The sequence below is a fragment of the Pantherophis guttatus genome, chromosome 2, assembly GCF_059756535.1.
Source record: "Pantherophis guttatus breed Tessera chromosome 2, ASM5975653v1, whole genome shotgun sequence".
NCBI classification, from domain to species: Eukaryota; Metazoa; Chordata; class Lepidosauria; order Squamata; family Colubridae; genus Pantherophis; species Pantherophis guttatus.
Window position 1 is genome coordinate 212,646,637 of NC_142064.1, and position 21,848 is coordinate 212,668,484.

The 21,848-nt window shown below is 40.2% G+C and overlaps 1 protein-coding gene across 2 annotated transcripts; it reads left to right on the plus strand.

The window, feature by feature from the left end:
• Positions 1-486: 486 nt before the first annotated feature.
• Positions 487-4,466, plus strand: RPL29 (ribosomal protein L29). 2 transcript variants are annotated; one of them, XM_087887736.1, is made up of 4 exons: positions 487-589; positions 1,718-1,762; positions 3,306-3,370; positions 4,250-4,466. In XM_087887736.1, exons 2-4 carry the CDS (start codon positions 1,726-1,728, stop codon positions 4,346-4,348), a joined length of 201 nt encoding a protein of 66 aa, XP_087743862.1. In that variant the 5' UTR covers positions 487-589; positions 1,718-1,725; the 3' UTR covers positions 4,349-4,466. The 2 variants fall into 2 exon arrangements, with proteins under 2 accessions (XP_087743862.1, XP_087743863.1); XM_087887737.1 differs by having other exon boundaries at positions 569-676.
• The last annotated feature ends 17,382 nt before the right edge of the window (positions 4,467-21,848 follow it).

The window sequence follows — 21,848 nt, forward strand, 5'->3', positions numbered from 1 at the left end:
GAAGCATCCCGTTCTGATGGTAAGATAGTTGTTCAGTACTCCATTTCTACAAAAAGAGAAGAAAAACGAAGAGAGAAGCGAAGCGGACAGGATAAATTTTTGAAACCCAAGCATGTAATCACCTTATCCAGGGTGATTAAGGGTAACATGAGGGTTATAATTGAGAAACTCACTGTTAGTTTTCTGACTAAAGAGAAATACCCACTTTTTACACTTTTTCCTTCAATCCGATACCATGATACACCTCACGATGTGCCATGCAGTGACCCGTTTAACAAAGTGAGGAGACAAACCTGTAGAGCCGCCAACGTTTTGAAAAGAGCAGAATGCGCTCATCTCTAAACTTTTCTTTAATTATCTGACTGCCCTTAAATAAGATTTTGTTTTTTAGAGTCGGAAAAGTCATTTTCGGGTCCGGAACCTTTTTCACTGCGACTCCTGTTTCCAACCGGACACATTACACTACCGTCCTTTTGCGTGTCCGTTCAGCTGTATTTTTTTTTTTTTACCGGTCTCGATGGTTTGATATCCCGGAATGCTTTGCGACAATTACTTCTTTTCCGGTTTTGGCTCGAACTTCGGCGGACGCGTAAGTTGAATTGTACCTCCGGGAATCCTCGATCATCGGCCTCGAGGGAAACTGTAGCGCGCCGAACTGCCGGGAGGGGAAAAGACGGTTGTCTTACTAAACGGTTTTTATTTTTATTTGTTTCTCCTCCTGCTGGGGTGGAGTGGGAGGGAATGGATGAGCTTGGGGGGGAAGGATGGTTCACCGGAATGGAGTGGAATGGATGGAAGAAAAGAGGCGAGGGGAGGGGGGGGCGATTAAGTCCCGAGGATCAGCTGGTGTGAAAGGGAATGAAATGAGGTTTTCTGGAGGTTAAGACTTCATAACGTCTTTGTCCCTCGGAAGGCTGTGCTGCTTGGTTAGGCTTTGGACGTTTTTCTGGAACGGGGAATTCAGTCTGTTGTGCGCCTACTACACACAGGGCAGTTAGTGCATGGTCGGTTATTGAATTGAGTTTTGCTTTTTTTTTTAGTAGTTGGAGATTGACTTTTGATAGCTGTTGCCCTGCCCTCAGGTTGCTTGGATAGGCAGTGTCGAATTGAATACAATACAATGTACAATATTCTTTTAAGGGCCGAGTGTGATTGGCCACACAAGGAATTTGTCTCCGGGGCTTAAGCTCTCACTGTACATACAGACAACGAAGTAATATGTTCACCATTCCGGTGAACGATAAGATACTGATAGTGGAAGGTAATAGGAAAGATGAGAGGGATAATAGTAATAGTCCCCTACTACATCGGTATAAATATCCTTAGACATAAGACAGTTCTGTGGGAATTAGGTGTTCAGCAGAGTGATGGCATATGGGAGGGGGGAACTGTCATTGCCTATAGTTGTTTTGGCATGCAATGCCCTGTAGCAGCGTCCTGAGGGGAGGAGTTGAAACAGGGATGTGAGGTTTTCTTTTAAAGCCATCTTTACAAAAGATGGCTGTATACTATACATGGCTGTATATAGATGGCTATATACAGCCATGCAGTATATAGGTCCTACGTGGAAGGTTGGCTTAAGCCATGAGCCCTGACCTGAATCAGCAAGGGAACAATTAGTTCATATGTGAGTGTAAAGAATGTAAAATACTTGAGGGTTTGTGCCCTTTTTCTGTGTTTTAAGTTTAATGCTTCCTGTCTTTGCTTCTTTCAACAGGTTTAGCCATGGCCAAGTCCAAGAACCATACTACACACAATCAATGTAGGTTTTAATGGGAATTGAGGAATGAAAATAGCTGTCATGTTACTATTTGTCTCTATTTGAAAGGACTAATATTGGCATAATAGCTTAAATCAGTATTCACTAACTTTTTATTAACATTTCCTATATAGCTTATATATATATAATTTATTATGTATTATATAAAAATATAATTTATTTCACATATGTATGTGTGTGTGTGTGTGTGTGTGTGTGTATGTATGTATGTATATATATATATATATATATATATATATATATATATATATATATATATATATATATATATATATATATATATATATATATGTTTATGTAAGTTTTCACGGGTATGTATGTGTGTATAGTTAATATTTCGGGTTTCTTCCCGTGTAATTGTGGATATATCCCTAAAAGGGTAGAAGCGACGTTTCGGCAGAATCCCATCTGCCATCATCAGGCTTATGCCAGTAGTCATTTTGCACTAACAATATACTTTATATTGTAATATAATGTGAAGTATGAATAGTCTTGAGTGGGGTTTGTTTGCAAAAACTATTACTCAATTTCTTCCCCCTGGAAGTAGACATCTCTGCCCAAAAGCAAGCAATCCCAGTTCTAGTCATTGAGAAGGCTAATCGTTTAGTTTTACAGGGGCAACTGTATACTCATCACATAAGCATTGAGCATAAATACATGAAATGTAAATCCTTTCTAGGTTCTTGATAATGGCCAGTCTTGTCATTCCCTGATACCTGTGTAATTTTCATATAGAATTATCCTTAAGTCTTAATACTATTTTCCATTAGTATCCCGCAAATATTTCTATTTTTAGTAAAAGTATATTTGGAATAAAGTTGTGTGAAAACGCAAATGGATAACAATTGCATGCTTGGCAAATTGGTTTGAGACATTAAAGTACATGCTGAATTTAAGATTGATGGAACAATATCACTTATGATTGGATAAAAGTTATATGACTTAATATTGAATTGTATATAGTCAATAGAACAAGATTGAAATCTTATTGGAACTAATGATAGATTTATACTGCCTACTTCTTATGAAATATTGGGCTTTCAATCTCATGAAAAGAAGAAGATACCCTTAAAAAGCGATTATGTGATTTTCATGAGGAGAGAAATTATGAATGTATTTTGGCAGTCACACATATCAAAAGAGAAAAGAAGCAGAGAATCATCAACTTTGTAATCAAAACAGTATCATCTGTTTCATTTATTAGTTTGTCTTCCCATTTTCACTGGCTTTGATTGCCCAAGAATGTGATTGCTGCAGAGGAACAGCTTCTTATCTATGATATTACAGTGAATATTGGTAACAAGTTTATCTGAAGCACAATCCAAAATCAGGGATGATCCTTATGTTAGATTCTAGGTTCTTAGCAACTCTGTTACATTAATTTGTAGAATTTTCTAACCTAGAAAATGCAACTTGAAATAGGTATTTTGCTATTTTTTTAAGAAGCAGATAAAACTAATAGAGAAACATCAATGTAGAATAATTAATTTATTATCTTAAATTTCTGAATATTATCTCTGAACAGCTCGAAAATGGCACAGAAACGGCATTAAGAAACCCAGGTCACAGAGATACGAATCTCTGAAGGGGGTGAGTGCCTTCTTGTTAACTCATTTGCAGCTGCGGACTTTGACAGATGGCTCATTGTGTCTGTGTATGGGGGCCTGACAACAGTGAATGGTAGTGCATGATCACAGACCATGACATAAAGCCCTGCAGCAATCCCACTTCAGCATCACACATCAATATTATAAACACCCAATCTGAAAGAACCCTAATAACGAGAATTTCTGAGAAATTTAGATTTCATTTTGTATGTGCCCAATATTGCATACACTACCATTCTCTGAGTGACCCTGTTTCCTTATGATGCTGATTAGGAATAGGCAAAATTCACTACCATCAGCCTAAGGGTGATCAGACCCTAAAGTGGACCTATTTCATCTAAACACCGTATTTGGGGTACCTTGAATTGCTTATAGTTGCAAGGATTTATTTTTGGAAACTGTCCTTGGAATGGCAAAGTTCATACAAGTTGTCATGATTTGAAGGGGAAACAATATTCCAGAGTTCTTCAGGCTATTCTGTTCACAAATCAGTGCATTTTGTTCACCTCTAGTATTGATTGTGTGGTCAGACAGCATTCTGTGATTATTTTATTTGTATCCCACCTTTATTGTTTTTACAAATAATTCAAGGCAGCTAACACATCCTTCATACAAGGCCATTTGAAAGAACAAGAAAAGCAAGAAGAATAGCTACAGGGCCAGTCTGAGTGATTTATGAAGGACTGTCACATGACTCGGGGTGGCTTACAATTGGATAAATATAACAGATTAAAACATAATAAATAAATACATTAAATTGTCTACTTCACTGTCTTGAGCTCTAGTAGACTTACAAATAATATGTGAATCAAAAAGCAAATTATATTTCTTGTGTCTTCCCAACCATTGTCTCCCTTTCTAGGTGGATCCCAAATTCCTGAGGAATATGCGCTTTGCGAAGAAGCACAACAAGAAAGGACTGAAAAAAATGAGGGCTAATAATGCTAAAAATGCTAAATAACCAGCCTGACTTTCTATAGCGAAGGGAACTACCTTGATTAGTAATTGGGTGACAATTTTTCCATGTACCATCTTTCACCCAAAATATTTTATATTAATAAAAGTGAATGTAATATGTATGTGCAGTGTCAGTTTTTCATTGTGTCTACAAGAGTTTACACTTTCTGAACATGTTTTTTAGAACAATTTAATCCTAGTAACTTCTGTGTTATATGTCTCACAATCATTTCTATTATTAAAGTGCTCAAGAATTTGCATTCCAAACTGAGTTTTCAAGATATGGATTCAGTTATACATGCAATGCAGTCCATATTTAGTCTGCAGAGCAGAATATTACAGGGTATTTTATCAAATGCCTCATTAAAATTAAGATACATTATGTCCCATTCTGAGAATCTACTATGGAAATAATTCAGTCAAAAAAAATTTGAGATTTTCTGACAAATGCATGCTGATGTATTTTTAATAATAACACTTTTCAAGATGGTTGCAGCTCAACCTCTAGTTTGCTCTTGCATCTTCACAGGTATTGTCACATTCATAATCCAAATTAATGTCTTTAAATCTTGCTTTGGATTTCTAAACCAATGGTGACAATTTTGACATTCTGTTTATTTTGTTTAAAAAGTTGCATCTTTCAGCTGTTGTATTCCAATCCTGAAAATCATCTCTCCAATTTAAAGAGGCACATCTTAAGTCATGTTTGTCTTTCCAAAGCTCATCTTGTTTTAATTTCCATACTCTGATAACTCTGATAATAACAGAGTATGAAATATCTCCTAACTGGACTATTGCAATTCACTCTACATGGGGCTACCCTTGAAAAGTATCTAGAAGCTTCAGTCGGTGCAAAGGGGGGCACTGTGAGCTACAGTATATTGGGTGTCCAAAGAAGGGCATATCTAACACCTCTGCTCCACAAACCACACTGAGTACCACTTTACTTCTGGGTCCAATTCCAGGTGTTGGTTATGACCTATTAAGCTCTACATGTCATGGGCCCAGACTGTCTATGTAACTGGCTTCGTCCGATCACATCAGCCCATCCCACCCATCTTCCTCCAGGCAAGGAAGGTACGTTGCAGACCCCATCAGTCAAAGAATTCCAATTGGCAGGTTCTAGGAAGAGAGCCTTCTCTGCCATTATCCTTTTCCTATGGAATATCCTTCCCCTGGAGATGAGGCAGGCCTCCATTCTCCCAGCCTCTCAAAACATGGCCTTGCAGCCTTGCATGGGGAGCCCAAAGGACTGTGCAGTTGGTAGATAGACTACGGCTGGTTCCCTGAGATCTTTCCATTTACTTTTGTCAACCAATTTTAATAGGATTCAATTACCTCCATGGAAATTTTCTTGTCTCTTTGAAAATGTTTATGATTTTATAATTTTTTTAAGTTTTAATTCTAAATTAATAGAGAGATGGATAAATGATAGATAAATTAATGGATGGATGGATAGATGATAGATAAATGGCTAATGAAAACTATGAATTGTGCTTAGGAACATTTTTTTCTGATTTTTCATTAAATGGCTTAATGTGGCCCAGTTTAGTTATCTTTACTGCATTTACAAATCCTTTTGTGAAATATTTGTGTTAATTCCTATAGCCTTCCATTTAAATCAATTTTGTCAAGTTTGCCACGACACATTTTTAGACTTTGTGAATTTTGTGCCTTTTTATTTTGATAAAATCAAGAATCTAATTGTATTGTAATAGGCTAAAATGTGACATACAGTTTTATGATATTTAGTTTATTTTATTAGGAGTTATATGTACAGGAAAACTCAAGAATTATGTCCCTTAACATAATTTCAATTTCAAATATTCAAATTATTACAGGTCAACAATCTAAGCTGAATAAAACTTCTTAAATAAAATCTGGCAAGGTTTTATTAAATTTATTTAACAAATTTAACCATTTATTAAATGTATTAAATACATTTTAAGATTGTTATTACGGTACATTTATTTAAAAAAATTATTAAATTTATTTCATTAATCATTTTTATGTTTTATAATTTTAATTAGATAAATATTTACCTGGGAGGAGAGAGACCACATGGTCATGGATTTCAAATATTGATTCAGAATTATAGAGCCAAACGTTAGGTTCAGATTTCTAGCATTAGCATAATTGATGCTCATTTAAACTCTCGGGATTATCTGCTTTTTTTTCACCTGCTTTGCAAATAAAACAAGGAAAGTGTTGATGTCTGCTACCTTGTCCTTTTCAGCATGAAAAACTTTCCTGCAAAAATATTAAAATAACCTTCAAAAACAATCATCATGAGTTCCTTCCTTCCTTCCTCCCTTCCATAATCATAAATGTTTAAAAGTTTTTCCACTGTTCTCTATTTCTATGAGCTATACGGTAATCAGCAATATGGCCACTTATCCACAAGGTGGCAGGTTCTGCATACTTAACAATATTATTCAACTGAAAATAAGGACCTGAGAATATTTGATGAAAATGCTTTTGAATTATCTAAGACTATAATTAAGTTGCTTGCTAACCTGAAGAATACCAGTCATTAGTTGCCCATAAGAAAACTGTTCATGAAAAAGCCAAAGGAAAATCTCATCCAATGTTTTGTTTCCAAGATTTCCAAGCCAAATATTTGGCAAGCTGATGAGCAAGACAACAGATGTATTGTTTTATTGATAGGAATCTCGTCTTCTGAGTTACACTGAAGCCATATAGATGTATAATGTCCTTTAATAAGCCTCTAATAATTCTAATGTTAGAATTCTAATGTTCCATTTCTGTCTTAGTGTGAATGTAAAAAATTTTGAATCTATCAGATGTCAGTAATGACTCAGTCTGATCTTGAACCAGGATAGGATTCAAAAATACTACAAGTTTATTCCATGCTATCCAGTGGTGGGTTGCTACCGGTCCTCCCCTGTTTGGGTGAGCTGGTAGCGGAGATGGTGAGGTGAGAGTGAACCGGTTCTCTCTGATGGTTAGCTTCGCCCTCCCGCCCACCCCTGCGTTCTACATACCTTATATTCGGTTGTTTTTAGCCCAGCTGAAAGGCACGGCAGAGCGGATTGCCGCATCTCAACTGTTCCTTAATACAATGTGCTTGCGCAAAGTGCATGCATGAAGCGAACCGGTGGTAACACCGGTTGAAACCCACCACTGATGCTATCTATACACAACCGTCTAATCTACTAATGGTCAAGGCAAACTGGCATCAGATAGCAATAGTTTAATAAAGTATGAGTAAAACTAGTAATAGTTTATTGAACCTGTATGCTGCCTAACTCTCAATGACACTTTTGTTATTCCAAAAAGTCCCAGTATGGATGTATCCCCAGGATTAACTTTCTGATTACTCTTAAAGAAGGTGGGTGCTGTTTTATGATCTAATTTGTCATATGTGACCAGCTGTATTGCTTCTCCTTGTATTTGAAGTTAAAATTCCTAAACATTTCAACCTTCTCTTAGAAGGAGGCTTCCCCAACTGATGAATCTGGTTTGCTGGTTCTACATCTTTTCCATCTACTGCAATTAGCTGAGTTTTAATAACTAGAACTACACAATTGCCAAGGTAAAAACTGCAGAAAGTCATTATTCACGTAGAATTACTAAGCAGCAATGGATGGGTTTGCAGATCCTGCTAAGCTGCCTTATCACCTAGAGATACTGTACATGTGAATTAGGTTATTATAATGACTTGTTGTTTAAAGGTGTTTCAAAGTAAGTGGGGCAAAAGCAGTTTTAGTTATTTCTCCTCATAATCTCTCAGTCAGGAGAATAGGCTATTATGTGGTTTTGTGTCTGAAAGTTATAATTACATGTGATTTGTTTAAAGACACAGCCTTAAGTCAGGTATGAGTCAGGTATGTTGCGCCTTTCAAAATTCCCAATTAACATGATCAGCACATGACCTAGAGCAGTGATGGCTAACCTTTTTGCCATTGCATGCCAAAAGGGGGGGAGTGCAGGGGGTCATGCGTGCGCATGCCCACACCCATAATTCAATGTGCTCCGCCCCCTGTGCATGCGCACGTGACCCAGTGGTGGGTTGCCCCTGGTTTGCACCGGTTCTATAAAACCGGTAGTAAAACCGGCAGGAGGCCCTGCCCACTGACCCTGACGTCATGAAAAAGCCTGTGGCCCTGTTGCGAACCGGTAGTAAAGGTAAGTAGAACCCACCCCTGGCTTGTTCCCCCTGCACTCCCCCCGCTTTTGGCATGTGATGGCACAGTGGGCCCGGTATGCCCGTTATGCCAGAGGCTTTCTTGGAGCCTGGGAAAGGCGAAAATGGCCTTCTACCCCCAGAGGCCCTCCGGAGGCTGGAAACAGCCCGTTTCCCGACTTCTGGTGGGCCCGGAAGGCCCAAAAATCAGCTGGCTGTCACACGCATGAGTGCTGGAGCTGAGCTAGGGCAACACTTGCGTACCCACAGATATGACTCCGCGTGCCACCTGTGGAACGTGTGCCATAAGTTCGCCATCCCAGACCTAGAGGGTACCAGGTTGGAGAAGGCTGGTTTAGATACTAACTTCATGAATAGAACAGACTTTTTCTTTCCCTTTTAGGAGCCCTGTGCTCTCCTAAAATTCCATCTGATCTCAGAAATTAAGTAGAATCAGGACCATTTCTTACTTTAATAGGAATACCAGAGCTGTAGGCTAGATGAGGAAGCTAAAAAAGAACCCAGATTGCAACAACAGCAAGTTATTTCTGTGTTGTTTGCCAAACAGACATCCATGCAGTCAACAAGAGTCTGTCTCAATTCCAATGAGCTTTTACCTTAATTATCTAATATTTGGATTGGGAGTGCCGTGGGAATGTGTTGATGGAGACATAAGTTTGTAGAAATTATTTCCTCATGTGAGACAGGAACAATATATAATTATGTTTGTAATTTTACTTTTAATTATTCCACTGCTTTACATAATTGTATCATAATCATTGCCACTAGAATTACCGGTCACCATGTTGACTGAGGTCAGTATACTTGCCTATATGTATCCTTCATTAGATTACCACCAATTAAGATTCTGCATTTTTAAGAGCTCCAGTTGGTACTGGAATAAATAGATGCAAATGCTACAGACTGATTATTCTAAATCAAGCTTGTTGATATATAATGCAGATGTGGAGCCTTAATTTAGTATTCTTTGTGCTTCTCACCTCCTTCCTCCTTTATCATCAAAGGGAGAAAAAAAAATCAAAGGGACAAAATGTAGCTGAGAACTCCTGGTTCTTCATATAACACTGATGCATTCTGTTTTATAAGGATGGGAAAACCTGTCACTGATCAAGAGTCCCAAAATCTGTTACCTTAAATTGTGCATTAACTGATCCTGCTGGAAGGAGTAGCATGCCATATTTTCTTTCTATCTTCATTGAGTTCTTCATTCAACAATTTCTTAGGCCCCACAAATTGTGTGATACAAAAATATTTGGCTGGTCAAGATGCCAATTAAGATGTTGAGTTAGACAAATGCAGTATGCATGAGTTCAAACTTCCTTTCCCCCTTCAGTCAGCAAATCAGTTTTAGTTAAACCAGAACAAACTCTTTTTCCTGGGAGATAAATTCCTAAACCGTGAGCAGCAACACCAAATAGCTTTCGTCTGCTACTTTCCATTTGCAGTTGCAAAATTCTAGCTTTGTTGGAAGCCTTTGTCATCCCTGACCTTCTGCTCTGTCGTCCTACACAAGAGTTTCCCAAATATGGTCTGAATAGCATCCAGACCAAAATAGCCACATGTGACACAATGCAAGATGGAATAATTGGAATCGTGCAACCTAAGGCCAGAACTTCATTGTTAGAAGAGTCAGGGGCTTGTTTGCTTGGCAGTGCAAAGATATCAGATCTGCCTCTGCATTGTGAGATGGCCTTCATGTAGGCATAAAATCTTAACCCCTCAAAGTCAAAGCTGTCCTTTTTACACTGGGTCTCATATGCAACATTTGGTGTAGGCCAACAGTAGGGTTTTTTTGCTGCATCAGTATTAAAATTCATGTTTCTCATCATGAGTGACATTCCTAATTACAGATCCAGTCATTCCACATTCTCTCAAATAGGCATGATACAATTATACTTTAATGCAAGTGTTGACCATTTTAATAACTGTATATTCTAATTGTATCATCTTGTTAGTCACTTGTTCTATTGGTAAGACCCAATTCTACATCCTCTAAAACATGGGTGTCAAACTCATGTCGTCACGGCAGCGTCGCGTGATGTATTGGGACTTTTCCCCCCTTTGCTAAATCCAGCATGGGCGTTGCCAGCACATGACACGGGCCAGGAGTTCGACAGCCCTGCTCTAAAAAGTCTCAGATATTTCCACATGCAGCTCTCTATTACCTGGGTCACTGGAGATAGGTGGCCAATTAACATCAGAGCAAATATTGACAATAGACAGATTTGTCACTGCAGCAGCTGTTGTTTGGCAGAAAGAGGTCCAACTAGTGTGTACTGCAGCTTGTTTTACAACCAATCTTGGTTTGGAACACAATGCTAAGTAGAATTGGATTTGCTTAATGCTTGGAAAGAAGATTTTAAAAAGAGTACAGGTAGTCCTCAACTTATAACCAATTGCTTAACGACCATTCAAACTTATGGCAGACTCAGAATGGCTGTTTTGCAATCTTTGGGCCATCGTAAAATGCCATGCCAACTTCCTGCAATCGTGTAATCACATTTTGAGTTCTTTGGCAACTAGCTTTCCTTTAAAAGAGGTTGCAACATCCTGTGGTCACATGACCACAGTTTTTTGTTTAAAACAAAGGCCATTCAAAAGAATCGATTTGCATTTACAACTGCGATGTTTGCTTAGCCACTGCAGTGATTCTCTTAATAACTGCTGCAAAAAAAAAAAAAAAGTTATAAAATCAGTTCCTGTCACATCGGTACCTTGACTTACGACCAGAAATCTAGTCCCAATTATGGTCATAAATTGAGGACTACCTGTAGAGGTTACACTGGGAAATCTACAAACATCCCAGCAGAAAGGAATGTTACTCTGTTCCAGAGCTGTTCTTCCTGCTCCAGACTCTGTGATCTTTTAGATGTCATTTCAGTGTACATGGAAGGAAAACAAAAGCCACACAAAATACTGATTGTCATTTAATTCGATATCATGATGCAGTCTAATTGTAATCACACGTAAAGCATTTTTGGTGCAATTTCAAACTTTGATCTCTCTGTTCAGGAAAGAGAAAAGCCTTTCCGAACTTGATGCCTTCCCAAGATACTGAACTATTACTTGGCCAGGGCCCAAACCGTCTGGCAAAATGTAGGTGCTGATGAGGAGGGCAAGGGGAGGGCATCAGGCCAGGAAAACTGTCCTACCTAGATAACATTGTAATCTCTAGAAGTTCAACGGGGTTTCCACCTCTCTTGGAGGAGAAAGATATTTCATAAAAGGCTGTCTAGTAGGGAAGCTAACCTAATTTGCTCAGTGACAATCTTGTACCTGTTATTTCTCAAAATGGCTGAGTTAGCATGATAAGCTCAAATGTATTTTTGCTCAATTAGTCCAATATTCTGAGTGCACATGACTCCCTGAACCACATATCAGTCACATTTGTTTAGTTTGCAGAGCAAACTCAAGCGCTGTCAAGAAAACTGGATGGATACAGGCACAGAAAGTAGGTAGATTGACTTGGTGGAAAATATGTCATTCAAATTTCAATTTCAAATTTCTTTTTTACAGACTGAATGAAATTGGCTTATAGTACAGTGTAGCCCAATGTCAGTCTAAATTTCAACCATAACGATAGTGAAGTCTACTTTTTAATGGGCAAAAAACAGAAAAAGAGGGAAGAAACCTAGTAGAACTGCTTCTACAGCCACTTATTGTATAACATTATACAACATTCATTATTCAGCCACTTGTCTGAAATGGTATAGGACACTGATTGCTAACCTTTTCCGGACTGAGACCCAAAATTCACGCAAATGTGTGCATGCATGTCCGAATCTCCAGAATGCAATGCGTGCGTGCCCCATGCATGTGCCCCGACCCCCGTTCATGTGCGTGTGGCCCCCTGCACGTGCCCCAACCCCTACACATGCCCACCTGTGTGTGCCCTTTCCCCACGCATGCATTTGTGACCCCTGCTTGCACCCCACCCCCTGCACATGTATGTATGAACCCCCGTATGTGCCCCACCCCCCACACATATGCATGTGGCCCCCTTTACATGCCCCACCCCCCACACATGTGCACACAGCCCCCTGCCGACACAAAGACCACCTGCCGACGGGAGGCACACGCACATGCACAGCAGAGCTGAACTGGGGCAATGGCTCGTATGCTATCAGAAAGGGCACTGCATGCCACCTCTGGCACACATGCCATAGGTTCGCCATCACGGGTATAGGATCTCCAAGGTGCCATCCAGCTCTCTTCTGATTCTGATTAAATCCATCCCAGGTGCTCAGACAAGAATAATCTCTTATGTATTACTCTGTTTTCAGAGATAGATGGCTAATGTAATGAGTCATAAATGATTTAGATGAGGGGATAGAAGGGAAACTCATCAAATTTTCAGGAATTGACTGGTGGGAATTGCTAACACTTTAGAACATAGACTCAAGATTCAGAAGGATCTTGACAGACTTGTGCATTGAGCCCTATCCAACAAGATGTTCAGTGGTAAGAAAAGTTAGGTCCTGAACTTAGGCAGGAAAAACTAAACACATAAGTATAGAATAGACTCAACAGTTGTCATTATGAGAGGGATCTAGGTGTCCTAGAGGACTACCACCTAAGTATGAGCCAACAGTGTGCTGCAACTGCCAAAAAAGCCAATTCAGTCCTAGGCTGCATCAACAGAGGGATAACATCAACATAATGGGAAGTAACTGTAGTATTTTACACCACACTGGTGAGACCATATTTGGAATACTGCATTCAATTCTGGACCCTGTGATACAAAAAAAAAAAATGTTGAGACCTTGGAAAGGGTGCAGAGAAGAGCAACAAAGATGATAAGTGGCCTAGAGGCTAAATCGTGTGACAAACAGTTGATGGAGTTAGGTATATCTAGCCTATCAAAGAGAAGGAGGAGGGAGGGGGACATGATAACTGAATTCCAGTACTTGAGGGGCTGTTACAAAGTAGGGGTTTTCTAAGGCACCAGAAGGCAGGACAAGAAGTATTGGGTGGAAGTTTGTTAAAGAGAGATCCAACCTAGAGGTAAGGAGAACTTTTCAGACAATGAGAACAATTAATCAATGGAATAGCTTGCCTCCTGGGGTTGTGGATGATCCATCACTGCAGGTTTTTAAAAATAGACTGGAAACCATTTGACTGGGATGGTATAAAACTCCTGCCTTGAGCAGGGGGGTTGGACTAGAAGACCTCTGAGGTCCCTTCTAGCTCTGTGTGATTCTATGAGTTCAGATCTATCTATCCAGTAAAAGATCTCTGTTTCACAGCTTAGACAGCATACTATCTGAAAACTCGTGAATACAAATGACTTGATGTCAAAATAAGATTTCAAGAATATTTCTCCATTAACTGATATTTCTCTGTTAACTTTTTAAATTCATTTTTGGGTGACATATTTATTAGGATCAAGTGTAGAATAGAACGTATGAAACGTCTAGTATTCAGAAAGCAAAAGCAAAAGCTACAGAACCGGAGATAGGGAAAAATATTCAGTCTAAAAATCAGTCTTAGGAACAACAATGTAGATTGAATTTATTTGACATAAATTGTTGCAAATCTGACCCAAGGAGAAGAAATTAGACCATCCTGATGATGTGATTTTAAAAAGCCTTGGTGGTGCAGTGGTTAGAATGTGTATTGCAGGATAACTCTGGTCACAGCCAGGCGTTTGATCCTGATGGGGCTCAAGGCTGACTCAGCCTTCCATCCTTCTGAGGTCAGTAAAATGAGGACCCAGATTGTTGGGGGGGCAATATGCTGACATTTGTAAACTGCTCAGAAACTGCTGTAAAAACATTATGGAATGATATATACTGCTCAAAAAAATAAAGGGAACACAAGCAGAAGACATCCGAGATCTGAATGAATGAAATAGCCTTATTAAATACTTTGTTCTTTACATACAGTAGTTTATACACTGCTCAAACAACTAAAGGAAACACAAAACTACTGTATGTAACGAACAAAGTATTTAATAAGGCTATTTCATTCATTCAGATCTTGGATGTCTTCTGCTTGTGTTCCCTTTATTTTTTTGAGCAGTATATAAGTGTAAGTGCTATTGGTGTTGCTATACACATATGATGTTATAACTTTACCTGTTGATGCCACACATTTATGCACACACATGTGCGTGTGTGCACACATGCAGAAAGAGAGTGGGGAGGGAGGGAGAGAAATTACATACATTTTTGGAAACAAGCCTGTTGTTGAAAGTATTGGTTTCTTATCATAATGTGTACCTTAGCAGTAATGATTCTCTGAGTTTCAATCATTTAATGTCAACCTCACAAACTCTGTAAGAAATGTACAAAGGCAAATAATAACAATTGGGAAATTATGCAGATGCCTTAGAACAACATCGGATCTCAGTATGTTTTTTCTAGGATGACCTTGGACAATCTTTCTTTCTTTCTTTCTTTCTTTCTTTCTTTCTTTCTTTCTTTCTTTCTTTCTTTCTTTCTTTCTTTCTTTCTTTCTTTCTTTCTTCCTTCCTTCCTTCCTTCCTTCCTTCCTTTTTCTTTCTTTCTTTCTTTCTTTCTTTCTTTCTTTTCTTGCAATTCTAACAGTGTGAATTTTCTTTGCTTTAGTTATGACAATGTTCTATAATTTTAAGCCCAAGTCAAGAGGTAGGACTTTAAAGAAGACTTTGAAGATCACAGGATAATGGCTTGTGACAGCTGCTTGCACAATGCCTCCACTCCGCCAAGAATTTCCACCTTCCTTTCTAATAATGTGCCTATAAATAGCTACTCATTGTTACAGGGTAGAGTACAAGCTTCATTCAGATGGTTAATTAACCCAACAGTTGTTACAAGATCCTGCTAAGCACATGCCATTCCTCTTGATTTTTTTCTTTCCTTAAGCCAGATATCTAGAAAAATCATGTAATGTTGCTTATAATGTTCCAATGCCATCCTGAGCCAAGTGATCAATTAGAACATATAAAAAGTATTGTGAGTTTTAAGGCTTCTTCTTTTAAACTACAGTCTTGCAAATGCTGGGCAAATGAACCGGGATTCATAGGGAGGCAGGCACGTGTTACATTGCATGTTATTGTACTTTTAAGAAAGTTAAGTGATCTACCTATTTAAAGTCTCAACCAAATAGTTTTTAAAACCTAGCCAATGCACAAATTTTTATCAATTATAGCGTGAAATGTAGTCAGATATAGACAAAGGCCCAGAGAGGCCTTATGAACAGAGGGCCCTAGTAAATATTTCATCTCTATAATTTTCCGTTTTCACCCACCAATGACTGTGGGATAGGGCCACAAGGGGATTGAACCTTGAGTAGAAATGAGTAGGAGATGGGCAAGATCACCATCTAATCAATCACAGCGGCATCTGCCATGATTATGCTTTCTTTGATGTTGTCGGTGGAGATAGGACTATTTATTTTATTATTTTATTTTATTATTTTATTTTATTTTATTTTATTTTATTTTATTTTATTATTTTATTATTTTATTTTATTTTATTTTATTTTATTATTTTATTTTATTTTATTTTATTTTATTTTATTATTTTATTTTATTTTTATACCGCCCTTCTCCAACAGGACTCAGGGCAGTGAACAGCCATGGTAAAACATAACATACAAAATTTAAAAGCAATTTAAAAAACATTAAATAATTTTGGCTATCCATTTAAAACAACCCGGGTTAAAACCAATTACAAATTAAAATCGAAGGGATGGGATCAAGCCAGCCCAGCTAGATGAAAAAGATGTGTTTTCAGGGCCCGACGAAAAGTCCAGAGGTCTGATATCGTACGTATCTCTGGGGGTAGGTTGTTCCAGAGGGCAGGTGCCACCACAGAGAAGGCTCTCCCCCTGGGGGTCACCAGCCGACATTGTCTGGCCTACGGCACCCTGAGGAGTCCCTCTCTGTGGGAGCGTACTGGCCGGTGGGAGGCTATTGGCGGCAGAAGGCGGTCTTGTAAATACCCCGGCCCTAAGCCATGGAGCGCTTTAAAGGTGGTCACCAACACCTTGAAGCGCACCCTGAAGACCACAGGAAGCCAGGCAGCTCGCGTAGGAGAGGTGTCACATTGGAGCGCCCCGTCACTCCCATAATCGCCCGCCCAACTATGGCTGAGAAGTATGATTTGTGTGAAGCCACCTGCTAAAAGGGATCAAATGAAGGAGCAATGTGAACTGGTACAATTTTATCTAAGTGAAAGGTGAAAGGTGAAAAAAATGTCTTGAAGCCATTTCATGAATGAAACCAGCTAGCCTGGGGTAAGAAGAAGTGGTGGGTTTCAAAAAATTTTACAACTGGTTCTGTGGGTGTGGCTTGATGGGTGTGGCATGGCTTGGTGGGTGTGGCTTGGTGGGCATGGCAGGGGAAGGATACTGTAAAATCTCCATTCCGTCCCCAATCCAGGGGAAGGTTACTGCAAAATCCCCATTTCCTCCCAATCAGCTGGGACTTGAGAGGCAGAGAATAGATGGGAGTGGGGCCAGTCAGAATTTTTACTACCGGTTCTCCGAACTACTCAAAATTTCCACTACCGGTTCTCCAGAACTGGTCAGAACCTGCTGAAACCCACCTCTGGTAAGAGGTGAGTGTCAGTTTCTGGGCAGGAGTATTCATTTATTTACTTACTAACTAAAGAGCTAACTAATTTAGGCTGAGATGAATCTTACTTTTTAGATACTTTACTCAGGAGTAAACTCACTCCTCTTTTCCTTCTCATGCCATAACAAGATAATACTATAGGTTTAAACTAGTCTCAGACCCAACAAAACTATCTTGGAGATAGTTGGTTTTGTAATATTATATAATTTCCCTTTTCAATGTCATTTCATAGCCCTAGCTTAGAATGATTTGTAATAATGAAAAGCAAGTCATATAGCTTATAAATAAACAAGAATGTTGGCTATAGATTTCAGCTTCCAGCTGCTCTTATCTTTGTGATTATTTTTTAACACAAGCGTGGCTACTCATTCCAAAATAGCTGATGCTTTGATACAAAATTTCCTGGAAATATGTGAACATGGGATTCAGATATCAATTTCCAGACATGACACCTTGTTTAATATCTAATGATGTTGAGTAATTGCTTTAGTAATGTTGCTAAAGTACTGTGTTTCTACATTTATTTGAAAGGAAGGCGAGTTTATTTCCCAAATAATTTATTCTTAAAATGTGGAAAGAATTTAGATTCACTGAGAATATGGTAATCGATATAGATGATGCTTTTTCTTAACTTCTTTGGGGTAATTTTCTCACATTCAGGGTCGTCTTCCTAGCAGGCAAATGTAGTACTTTTCCATTTGCATTAAATCCATATATTTTCAAAAATTATGTGAATTCCTCAATGATACAACTGAAATGTGAACACTCAAGATATTTAAAAAAATATTTTTAAATAGAAAATTGAGAAATTATTTTAGTCTGGTTGAATGCCTTGATTTTTTTCACTATAACTGGGGGCAGTCAGTGGTTAAATAAATTTTTGTTCATACATACAATACAAAAGTGTTGCATATGTAGTATAAAGTGCACATAAACATGTCTCAACCATGATTTATAGAATAACTTCCAAATAGTTGAGTTCACACAGCATGCTTCATTATAAATTAGAATAGCTTGATTCAGCCACAATGATTAATATATTATGTGAATTGAGCTATTGATGGCATAATCGTGCATGAAATGGAACTTCCATTAACAATGATAAATACTTTGGTGGATACCAAGAATCATCACTCAATCTCTTGAATTTAAGTTTAATCCACCCCCTGACTTGCTAAAATCTAATCCTGAGTTGTAGATTCATCTTTTAGCAACACTCTTCTCCCATATTAATACTTCTGGCAGGATCCCTACCTCCTGGAGTCTAGCAATCATTGTTCCTATTTTTAAACTAGGAAATAGGAACAACCCAGCCGATTATCGTCCTATAAGTCTGCTCTCCACCATTGGAAAACTGTATGCTAAATATCTCCAATGCAGACTCCTCTCCTGGGTCGAGGAATCTAACATCATTGGTGCTGAACAGATTGGGTTTAAAGCGGGTTGTGCCACATTGGACCACTGCTTTGTCCTAGCGCACTTGGTTGATAAATACGCCACCATACCAGGTGGTAAACTTTTTACTGCTTTTATTGATCTAAAGGCAGAGTTTGATTCAATCCCAAGGGAATTGTTGTGGTCAAAACTGCTCAAAAGTTCCATTGATAGACGTCTTCTGTTCTTAGTTAGATCCCTACATAATCAGACTTTTAGTCAGGTCAGGTGCGGTTTGCAGGGAGAAGTCTCAAATCCTATCCTGATAAAGAGCGGAGTAAGGCAGGGCTGTGCCCTGGCTCCTCTTCTGTTTAACTTATTCTTATCTGACTTGGCCTCTTACATTGGACGTACTGAATCCACGCCCCAAAGTTGTCAACTACGAAGATTCCGCTTCTCCTTTATGCTGACGATGCGTCTTCCTTTCACTGTCAAGGCTTGGTCTGAAAAGGCTACTTTCTGCATTTGGGTCCTACTGCACTGACAACCACTTGTCCATTAACTATGACAAATCAAAAGTATTGGTGTTCTCTAGAGCCCGGAAGCTATGCAACTGGGCCATTAAGGGTAATGCTGTTAAGCAGGTTTTCCATTTTAAGTATTTAGGTATCCATTTTCAGAACACCGGTGCTTGGACTAGACATCGAACTCAGGTGCTGAATTCAGCCTCCTGCAGCCATCAGCAGATTCTAAGATTTTTCTATGCCCAAGGAGGCCAGTTTATTCCTTCTGCTCTGCGTATTTACAAAGCCAAAACCCTGGCCCTAACTCTTTACGGAATTCCTATATGGATACAGGGCTTCAAGGAGTGTATTGAAAGAACTCAGACTGTTTTTTTAAGGAAACTTTTGGGTCTTCCTCCCTGTGTTGGCTTTACTTCGATGTACCTGGAATTAGGCATTCTATCAGTCAAATGCATGGCATGGATTAACACCTTTAAATGGTGGTTTTGGCCGCTCTTTTGGGGAGTCCCTGGTAGCTACCTCTCCCTGGTGTTAGCTGACTCCTATACTTCTCAATGGGAGAGGGAGCTGACGAAGAAACTCCACCTGCTAGGTTTTTCGGGGGATGCCTTGGGAGACTATGGCCTTAAGGACGCCCAATCTAGGGTAGTCCAACTGCTTGTGGACGTAGACTTGCAATATCTAAGAGCTAGAGCTAATAAAACCTGCTCCCCTTTGATCTTCAGCCAATTTAACAATTATGGACTGAGGATGGCCTCATATTTTTATACTTTAACCATCCCTAAGTATAGAAGAGTCTTCTCCCTTGCTCGTTTCAACATCTTGCCTCAGCATTGCTGGACGGACGATTTAAGAGGCTCCCGATAAGTGAGCAGTTATGCCCTTGTGATAGAGCTAAGGTTGAAACTGTGCAGCATGTTCTTTTATACTGCCCTATGTATAATGCAGGCAGGACTAAATTACTGTCTCTCCTAGAAACAGATCTCTCTGGATCCAATGCTAGTAATTTGACCTTATATTGTTTAGGGGATGGCTCCTCACATATTACTTTTCAGGTTTCTAAATTTTTTTTAAGAGCTGTAACTATTAGAGGAGAACGCTGTAATTCCTCTCAGCCAAGGCTTTTGGTAGCCAACTGTTTATGATGTTACTTTCCCCACGTTCTTTTGCAATTATATTTGTATTTTGGTCTGTGACCGCAAATAAAAGTTATTATAACTAAAGTTTAATCTAAACTTGTATTTCTTTTCAAAGGCCTGATGCAACATGTAATAAAATCAAATGTTACATTGGGTCCAAAGAATTTTGTTTGGAAATAAAAATTAGAGTAATAGATCATTTCCGTTTTTCCCCAAGATCTGTTGAGAGAGGAAAATATATCTCATAATTTTATGGTATCTCAGAGAAGGGACTGCTTGCCTCAATGAATACTACAAAGAGATCTCACTTTCATGGATATCCTTTTTTATTTTTGGTGCAGAGGAATGTAGCACTTTGAAAGCCCTTCAGGTAATGATTAGAAAGACAAACTTGCTCTTAATATAGAAATGGGTTCCTTGTTACTCATCCTTTTTTACAGAGTAGCAGCAATGGAGACTAATTTTCTTTTCTGGTACAGTTGAATAAATGTGCTTCTTGGTGAAGGCTTAGTATTCGTAAAATGAGGCTGTGCAGACAACGAAAGTGTTAGATCCGGCGCAGGGAAAGAAGACTGGACCAGCTCGATACATTAAGCAACTTTTATTCATTACAAGTAACGAGTCAAGACTGCTGGCGCGCTGCCGGAGCTCTCCTTATATTCGCTCCCGGCAGACGCACCGCCCCTTGACAGGGATTCAAATCTCCCGCCCGATGGCTGGCAGCCAATCAGGGCGGATGTCCTTATAAGGACATAACACTCCTCCCCCCTTAGTCCGAAATGTCAATCTCATTCACAAACGTTACGTAGTCGCGCAGGTACGCCGGACGCCTCGGCACCCTAGCTGACCTGCGCAGCCCCACTTCTCCTCCGTCTCCGGCCTGGAAGGACGGGGCTCTTTCGTCTCCTGGTTCCCTCTCCGGAACCGGGCTCGGTTCGGCTGTCGAGTGAGCGGGGCCACCCCCAGCGCCTCCGGCCGGACCGCAGACCTTGGATCGCTGGTCCTGGTGGTCTTCCTCCTGTCCTGTGGATCTCTCGCCTCGCCTCGGCTGCTCGGTTCCGACCCGGGAAGAGCGTCTGAGTCTCGGTAAGTCCATTCCTTGCTCTTCCCTGGTCTCCCGGGCGCTGTAGTTCGGTCTCGGTCCGGCTTGCTGCCGCTCGGGTGGCGGTTCCGCTCGGTTCGGGTGGTGCTGGCTCTCGCTGTTGTTGTTGTGCCGTCCGACCTCGCAGGGGTGGCGTTGGTCCCCTCGGTTGGGCTGGCGTCGGTCTACCTTGTCTGGCTGGCGGTGGTCGACCTGGTCGGGGTGTTGTTGCGGTGCTACCCCCGCGGGGCGGCGGAGGTCTCCCCTGCCGGGGTGGTGCAGGTCTCCCTGGCCGGGTTGTTGTCGACTTCCCCTTCCCCCTAGTCCCTGGTCTACCGTTGGTTGGTGCCTGGGGCCATCCTGGTCGGGGTGTCGTTTCTTGGCTGTCTCTTGTGATGGGCGGGGGTCCCCCACGTCGGTGAGTAGTGTGCCACCCTCGCCCGTGGGTCGTGGGTTGCCCGTCTTGGCTGGGTCCCGGTCTACTCGCCTTGAACTGCAGTCTCCCTGGCTGGGCTGGCATGGGCTGCTGTCACTGGTGGGGTGCGTTGCTCCTCCTCTGGGCAGGTCCCGGTCTACCTGCGGGCTGGGTTGGTGGTCCCTGGCCTTGCTGTGCCCGGTGCCCACCTGGCTGGGTTGTTGTTGCCATCCTCCGTGCGGT

Excerpts from the sequence above, each read along its gene's own strand:
- RPL29 (XM_087887736.1), top strand. The coding sequence starts at position 1,726 with ATGGCCAAGTCCAAGAACCATACTACACACAATCAAT. Across the intron at positions 1,763-3,305 it reads CCATACTACACACAATCAAT|CTCGAAAATGGCACAGAAAC; the intron begins GTAGGTTTTAAT and ends ATCTCTGAACAG. Across the intron at positions 3,371-4,249 it reads GATACGAATCTCTGAAGGGG|GTGGATCCCAAATTCCTGAG; the intron begins GTGAGTGCCTTC and ends CTCCCTTTCTAG.